The sequence below is a fragment of the Pinus tabuliformis genome, chromosome J (assembly GCF_031772625.1).
Source record: "Pinus tabuliformis cultivar Carrire ecotype Pingquan chromosome J, CPIR1, whole genome shotgun sequence".
NCBI lineage: Eukaryota > Viridiplantae > Streptophyta > Pinopsida > Pinales > Pinaceae > Pinus > Pinus tabuliformis.
Genome location: NC_142295.1, coordinates 214,248,771 through 214,257,835, shown reverse-complemented (window position 1 = coordinate 214,257,835; position 9,065 = coordinate 214,248,771). Strand labels below are relative to the sequence as shown.

The 9,065-nt window shown below is 36.3% G+C and overlaps 1 protein-coding gene across 1 annotated transcript in view; it reads left to right on the top strand.

The window, feature by feature from the left end:
• The first annotated feature begins 1,354 nt into the window (after positions 1-1,354).
• The window catches only part of LOC149226456 (YTH domain-containing protein ECT4-like), a 44,543-nt gene continuing 36,832 nt past the window's right edge, over positions 1,355-9,065 (top strand). Inside the window, exons 1-2 of the mRNA XM_089377497.1 lie at positions 1,355-1,960; positions 3,901-3,959. Coding sequence (XP_089233623.1) covers positions 1,894-1,960; positions 3,901-3,959 — 126 coding nt within the window. The 5' untranslated portion in view covers positions 1,355-1,893. The remainder of the gene's footprint in view (positions 1,961-3,900; positions 3,960-9,065) is intronic.

Here is a 9,065-nt window from a genome sequence, read left to right as displayed (position 1 = left end):
GATTTTGAAGGATAACAATTAGACTCTCTTTTCTTGAGGTCCGATAGACCACATTGGTCTTAGTAGACGTTAATCATCATAATCATCAATAAACTTTATAAACCATTAATCATAACCTTATTCTCAAATCAATTATATATTTATATATAATATATAATTTTTCAATATATATTTAAAAAAAACTTATTTCAAATAAAATTCTAAATAATAAATTCCATCTTATAATTATATATATATATCGATATTAATTTAAATATACAATTTACTAATATATTATAATTTAATGAATATAATACATTAAAAATATAATGAGTTATTATTTTTATTCATAAATTAAAACCCTCACCTAATATAGCCATTATTAAGTTGATAAATAAAAATATATATATTTATATTTTATAAACTAAACAAAAATAAATTAATAAAATTTATCTAAATATTATTAAACATTCCCCTTTACCTCTCCAGTCAAATATTGTTGTTATCTTCTAGCTGCAAGGTTGACCTGTCTTCCTATTTAACCTTTTTCCTAGATCTATTTCTTCATCATATCGTGAAAATGTAGTTCGAAACGAGTCTACCAAAATCTTCAATGTGATTTCTCGAAAAATTCTCAATACTAAAATTCCATCTTAATTTAATTATTCCACGTAAATTTAAGAATCAAAATTTGTAGACATTGCTAAAGGTATTGAAACGCATTTTTATCAAACTTGCACAGTTTTTTTCTTTTCAGCATCTTAACTTCATCTCTGTTGATGCAGCGTTTGCCTGGTGGGGACGACAAAACACTCTTCGGCCTATTCTTCCCATCACCTTATGGTCTCTTTGGAAGTGGAGGAACCTAAAATTTTTTGAGGATTCTTCTATCTCTGCCAAATATGTTCTCTCTTCCATCTCTGCTCTTTATCTTCCAATCAGCTGAATGATGCAATGGTTTTTGCCCTTTCTGATTTTGGGATTTGATCATATGAACATACAACATGATGGTAATCTGTTTTACATGATGTGCTATGTTGCTTATCGGTAGTATTCATGAGTTTTCAATCTCATACAGAACTATCTGAATATCTTGTATATATATCCTCAATATAATATCATGATTTTCTTTCTGAAAAAAAACCTTTCAAAATGTATAAATAACCTAAATTTAAGTTTTAGGATTTTTTTCCATCCATATTCTTAAAGTATACGGTTTTGAGTGGATTAGATCAAGAATACCTTGCAGTGGAAATAAGCTAAAAATACAAATTGACTTATTCTAAGCATAGAAGTAGATTAAAAATAACTCTAAAAATATTGTATAATATATTGGTAGGTTGAATGATAAAATTCCAGCATCTCCATAGTATTGAATTTATTTATTTCCTCATCCACAGATTGTTTTCTCGCTCCCATGCTTGGCTTAAATCTTTAAATGGTCAACTGGGATCGGGGCTTTTCAGCGTTTTGTTTTGTGCGCACAGATGCAAACTTAATTCTTAGGTGTAGGACAGATGCCCTCATATCATTGGGGCAGCCCTCTAGCGATTAGTTTGCGCTTAGATCCTCCACAGTTCCACTCTTTGCAATCCAATGCCACCCTACAAATTACAAGAACAAGAATTTTAGGCCAAACCCATGTCCGCGGATCCTGAAATTTGAGTACCCATCTCTTCATCTTCTTCCATTGATCGTCCTAGGGCTGGCTTCCAATGTGCGAATTGGGTTCTCTAAATTTGGGATTTTGCAAGTCTCTGATATTGTCAGCTCTCCGAAATAGCAGGGTAGATATATTTATAAATATACACTTATTTATTCATAGGCTTTGAAGGGCTCTTAAGTTCTGCTCCTCCTCATTACCTCCTGGGTTTCGAACTGGAGACTGGTGGGTCTGCATAATTTATCCAGCTGATGGGAACATGCAGTGCTGAGGAAGTGAAAAAGATGGCATCACCATCGAACATGGACAGCGTAAACCGTATCCCACTTTTGTTTTTTGATTTTAAAATTTTATTATGCTAATGTAGAGTTCAGCATATTGTGGTGAAATCAAGGAATGCGACTCAAATTTTGGCACACAAAAATAGCATTGCGCATGCATTAGAACTTGGGTTTCTTCTGCTTGCATTGTAAATTGCGTGATTATAGTGTGAGATAGCTTGAAATATGAGTTTGACCTTCTCTTGGCCGGAAACAAACATCTTTAATTTTCAATGTATTTGTATTTGTATTTCTTCTATCTTAATGGGAATTGACATGGGATTTCATGAGTAATTTTTTTTTAGGAAAGGAGCTTTTTAGGGCTTATGGGTGTAATTCGGCAGGTTTGTGTGTTTCCATAGGCGGGTCAAAGTTTCAGTCTCAGAATACTGTTGCAACTATTGTGAAATTCAGGTTTGCTGAGATTGACTTAAGTAGTTGCACCAAGAGAAGCGAGGTGCATTCTGTAGTCCCGGTGGCGGTGATCCATCAGCTCTGCCTTTCTCTCTGTGTGTAACGGTACATTGAATCTAGACGGTGCATTGATTATGGACCCATCTATACCTGCACGTAACGTGCGGCCTGAGGTTGTGAAACTCGGAAATGCATATAAAATATCGGAACACAATTATGCAAACCCATAGCTTGAAACCTTGAGGTGCGGACTGTGCTATTTCGAACATAGTAGTATGTTCACTAAGGAACAACCACACGGCACCAGTAAGTAACCTCAAAACCAAAGGATTCGTCTTAATACGTAAAGCTGTTGAGTGATGTCTGTACTGGAGGAATGTGGTAGGTTCTCACATCAATCCTGGGGACAGTGACAGGCAATAGGGGTCTGTTTCAATTCTGCATTAAGTATTCCGGTGAATATGGCTCATGGGTGATGCATAAGCATGTGTTACAACAATGACAACTCCAATGAAATTGAAATTGGTAAGTAAGGGCAGGCATGGATTTTGCCAGTTGCCTCGACTGCTGTCAAGAAAGTAGCATGTTGCCAACTTTACACAATGGGAACTCACCATGAAGAAATGGGACCACGAAACATAGTCAATTATGATGTGAATGTAATTTGATCTATAACATTGAGAATAAAACGTAAGAACAAATCTCTCTGGCTTTGTTATCTCTCATACCATTTTCTTTCATATGCATTTCATATATGTGATGAAAATATATGTATCTCGCATCTTCAAAGATCATGCTTGTTTAGACGGGGATTATGGCTGTTAGTCAACGAAAACAAATTACACATGATTTCATTCCTTAGATCAGGGTTTCCCATAGCTTAAAATCAATCAGAACTTACAAGTCCAGGGAGGCAAGAAAGGGAGGAAAGCTAGACAAGATGAAGAGGTCAGAGGGTATAGGATGGGGAGAGGGCAATGCTGGAATAGGCATGATTGGTGGCAGTGAGGGTGGTGGCAGTGGGTAAAAGGCCTTAGCAGAAAGCCATCAAAATCCCATTGAACTGATCTTTTCATCCTAGAATTGGTTTTGGTTGCTTCCAAAATGTTTCCTAGAAATTGTAAGTGAATTTTTGCTCAAGGTACTTATAAGTTTTGCAATGGTCTCAGGAGCAACATTTCCAGCAATATATATTGTTAGGGGTTTTTCACTGTTTGTCTCTTTTTTTATATTGATAAAATGCTTCAAATTTCTATCAAGATACAGAATATGTGCATTTTGCAAAATGAGGGCTGGACAGCAGTTACCGCAAGCTTTAGCCAGAAGACATAAAACGCTAGCCAATTAAATTGGCGATGCAGGTCGATTCAAAAATAAATTGTCATAATGTGCTCCAATGCCCAATGCAATTGCAGACAATTTGGATTGCAATTTGTTCCAAACTAAATATCACTTAGATTTTCTTATATGCAAGCACTTATACTGTTATTTGGTTAATTTTGTATTTCTTTAACTGAGACTTAGAAATATGCGAGAAGGTGGAAGCCCTGGAGATAGCTTCGAGTTCCAATTTAATGACACAGGTATATATATATGTTAGGTGGTTGTTTTTCTTTTAGAACCCATACTTGAGTATTTCTTTGTTCTATGAGACATTGAATTTTATGAATTATTGGCTGCATTCCTTCTCCAAAGTTTTGCATTCTAATTTCTCAGACATTTGAAAGATGTTTCTGTCAGTTAATATATTCTAGCCAGTATCCTGAATCTCACAAGCTTTGTCCAAGTTTCAGCCGTATCTTGGTTTTTCTTTAACTGGGCTTGGCTTTTGGAAAAAGATAAGTCCGCAAATTATTTGCCGTGGAATATTAATGAAATTGTATAGTGCTTTCTTGGTGAGGCCAAACTGGATGAAAATACTTAATTTTTTTTAAGAAGACAAAGCCCACAAAACCGTAAAAGACACATGTAATCTCCTCTAAGGAAAGATTGTAGGAGTAGTTGATTACCTTCGTATGAACTTAATTGTAGTTTGCACTTTTAAAACACGTGGGACGTATGAGTTGTTGAATATTTTGATATATACTTGATAGAAACAACTTTTAGAAGTAATTTTTAGAACTTGATTTTCAACCATGATAGTTCAAATATAACTGACATTCTGTATTTATTAGATGCCCACTTCCGTTGTGAGGGACATTTAGTAAACAAGGTCTGATACAAATTAATGACTTTAGTCATAATATATCTGTTAAGTATGTCATTTGAATGCCTTAACACAGTTTATGCCAAAATAAGACTGACAGGACATAGCCTTGCTCAACCATTATAGTTCGAATATAACTGACACACTATATGTATTAGATGCCCACTTCCATTGTGAGGGAAATTTAGTAAACGAAGTCTGATACAAATTAATGACTTAAGTCACAATATTATCTCTTCTGCATGTCATTTGAATGCCTTAACACAGTTTATGCCAAAATAAGACTGACAGGACATAACCTTGCTTGGAAACTGAAAAATAACAAAACTCAACAGTGAACTAAATCAGCAATTGCAATAGAGAACACTAACCCCTGAACAAACCAGATAGAGGGCATTCCTTGAGAAAGTCTGAAGGAATATAGGCAGGTGTTCCATGGGGAAGCTCTGAGAAGGGTCTCTTGAGGCCAAGGAACCTACCTTGATTCTGGCAGCTAGCTAAGCTCTTGTTTGTTCCCAAGTTTTATCTGTGCGAGTTACCCTCTGCTCAAAAAAAGGCTAGATTTCTAATCCTGTAGATCGAATAGAGGAGCACTTTGACTGAAATTTGAGCAATTCATATAGGCTGATTATAGCTGCCAAACTGGCCTTTCATCTTCCACTACAGATGCCTGCAGAGGATACTCTCAATGTGCTAGACTGCTTCGACTGAAATTTGAGCAATTCATATAGGCTGATTATAGCTGCCAAACTGGCCTTTCATCTTCCACTACAGATGCCTGCAGAGGATACTCTCAATGTGCTAGACTGCTTGAAGTTCTTTATGAAACCAAGAGTCCAAGTCAAACATCCCCAGCCAGTTTCCGTCTTTACCCAAGTACACTTCTAGAAGATGCGAGGAACTTAACCATCATTATGACCACAGATTTGGGAAACTTAATAGGTTCTTATTGTTGAATTATTCCAATGCTCAACAACTTTAGAGCAAACAAAGGTCCTATAGGCAAAGTGCTAGTGTATAACATTCTCCGTTGGTGTGACATGTTTGTACAGTGGTCATTCCTGCTGGACGTCAAGTCTTTGGTCTTGAACTGCTATGTTGCTATATATGTCCTCAGAAAGATCTTTATGGAAGCCCTTATGAGTACAAGGCTACAAGTCTTATGCACAATAATTCTTTCTTTCTCTTGGGAAAGGGGAAGCTCTCAAGAGAGCTGAAAGAAGATTGGCTTTTTGTCTGAAGATATCTTCTTCAATTATTCCCACAGCCAAGTAGTTCAGTAAACAGGGATCTATCCAGCCTATTATCTCTTAAACTAAGCTGCTGAATACCTGGTTCCTGTTCCAGGGGCATGCAACCTGGGTCTCTCCATTTATTCTTCTAAGTGTTAACTTCATCACTTGGTTAATGAAAATTTCTGGAACTATTTTTGTCCATGCAGACCATGTTAACCTCCAAAGACACTGACCAGTCCTTGGAGAGATTTAAGAAAGAAAGGATCTTGAATGGACATTTATTCAAATATATGGACAAGATGCCCTAATCCCACAAATGATAAGCAGAAGCTAAGTCACTCAACCTTTTTTCTGCCCTTGAGTTCTGATATCACCTTGGATCTCTAATTGCCTGCTCAGCTGACTGGATGGGTGCATGCACATACTGTGGATTAGCTTATTGGTTTAATGGTGCAAGTTGCAACCACTAGATTGAAGAGAAGTGTCACAAGAAGTCTGAATGGATGTCTCAACTAATGTTTTTTTTTGTTCTCTTGTTTTGTTTTGTTTTTGTTTGTTTTTGTTCTTGTTTTTGATTTTTTGTTTATTGTTTATTGTTTCTTGGTTTTTTGTTTTTCTGTAATCTCCCAACAGTTTTAGGGGCCTCAAGAATGGATGGACGTAATTGGTCATCTGATTCAAGATGGATATTAGCGTCACTTCCCTCACAAGATTTAGAATTCTTGCAGGCCAACTCTCCATCGACAGCCATATTTTATCTAGAATTGAATCCGGTCCTAAACCTGAATTGATTGGAAGCCTACATGAACACCCAAGTATTTTGATTGTCACCTTTTTGCAGAAGGAGAATGCCCTAGTTTTGTCCATACAGACCACATTAGCCTCCAAAGACACTGACCAGTCCTTAGGGAGATTTAAGAAATAAAGGATCTTGAAAGGACAATTATTTATATATTTAGACAAGACACCCTGCTTCCACAGATGATCTTCAGAGGCTAAGTCCCACAACCCTTTTCTGCCCTTGATTTCTGAAATCACCATGGATCTCTAATTCCCAGCCTAACAGAAGGGTGCATGCACATCCTGTGGATTAGGTTATTCCATATTGAAGAGAACATCACGAGATGTCTGAATGGATAGGTCTCAACTAATCTTTTTTCCCAACAGTATTAGGGCCCTCAAGAATGGACAGAGTTAATTTGGCATCTGATTGAAGGTGGATATTAACATCACTGCGTTCACAAGATTTAGACATCCAACAGGCCAACTTTACATGGATCACCAGATTTTATCTAGAATTGAAGTTGGCCCTGAACTTGAATTGGTTGGAAGCCCATATGAACACCCAAGTATTTGATTATGTCACTAGTTTATTGGTTTAATGGTGTAACCAGCAGCTTAAAGAGAACATCACGAGATGTCTGAATGGATAGGTGTCAACTAATCTTTTTTTCCAATAGTGGTAAGGCCCTCAAGAATGGATGGAAGTAATTTGGCATCTGATTGAAGGTGGATATTAACGTCACCACCCTCACAAGATGTAGACATCCAATGGGCCAACTTTCCATGGATCACCATATTTTATCTAGAACTGAAGTTTGTCCTGAACTTGAATTGGTTGGAAGCCCATATGAACACTCAGGTATTTAATTATGTCACCTTTTTGCAGAAGGAGAATGCCAAGAAGCTAAGCTATCACATATAAGTTGTCTGCTATCTCTCCATTCTTTGTACGGAAGAACCCTTCCTTGTGATAGGGGGCATGGCCTACTATAAGTGCAACTGTGATTCTCTTACAATTTTCATTCTTTGTTAATGATCAAGTTGTACAATGGGTTCATAGCTAAGTTGCAGCAAACGCAGGGTAGGAGGCCGTTTCCGTACAGAAACGGAAACGAAACCCTGAAACGTGTGTGGTACGGCCGTGAAACGTGTTTCTGGCCGTACTGGCACGTTTCTTGATGCGGAAACGTGGCCAGTACGACCAGAAACGTGTTTCACGGCCGTACGACGCACGTTTTCACTTGTATTTTTTTTTTTGCTTGCTTGTTTTTATTTCTTTAATAATGTATTTCTTGTTTTTTTTTTAAATTTATTTGTTTTCTAATTTATTATTAGGTTTTCCTAATGACTTCTAGTTGCTTCTAGATGCCTGTCTAAAGTTATAAAAGTGAACTTTTGCCCTAGTGTTGATATGCAGTTCATCAGGAAGTTTGAGGCATATGCAGTTCGTGGTAATGTTAAATTCTTAAAGTAAAAGTGATATTCTCCTTTATTTTTCATATTCATCCTTAGTAAAAGTGATATTCCCCTTTATTTTTCATTTTCTTCTGTATTTTTCATTTTCTCCTGTATTTTTCATTTTCATCCTTAGTAAAAGTGATATTCTCCTTTATTTTTCATTTTCTCCTTTATTTTTCATTTTCATCCTTAGTAAAAGTGATATTCTCCTTTATTTTTCATTTTCATCTTTTTACTTGATTTTTTAACATTACCATGAAATGACTCTGGATGTTTGAAAGTGGTTTCACCCTCATTGGATTTCATATGGAGAAAGTAGAATTTTAAATCTCACTCAAAATTGAGCAGACTTATCTGTTTTTTCAGGATTTTAGGATTGGGGGAATTGCAATGTTTCCATTGGATTTTATCATGTACTAGGGTATGGAACTTGTATTTAATCAAGAGAACCAAACCCTCTATGCAGGGGAGACTCCCAATAATCAAGAGCATGTAGGGTACTAGGGTATGAAACTTGTATTTAATCAAGAGCACTAAGGTCGTTCGACTATGTAGGAGGAGACTCCTAATCAAGTATGAGACAAGAAATTAGAAATTTCTCGTGGCTGATTTTGGATATTTCTATTTTCATTATGTGATCATTCATGAGTAAATGTGATGTAAATTTAGAGACTTATAGTTTATGCATTGACAATTGTCAATTTTATCATAATGTAATAAATTAGAATGTATCATATATGCTTTATGATTGCACATATTTCTTAAATGTCCTAATATATATATATATTCATATATTCGCATTTCCCCGTTTCCAAAATTTGGGGAGGTCGTGTTTCGTATCGGTTCCCGTTTCGGAAACTCGTACCCGTTTCCCCGTTTCGTGCAACCTTGGTTCATAGATTATGTAAAATGTCCAAGTTGTGTCTACAGGGAATTTCTTAGGCGTTTCATCCCTTAACCTTGCCTATTAGTAGAAAAAGAGAGTGTGAGGCATGAGCAGAGAAGTA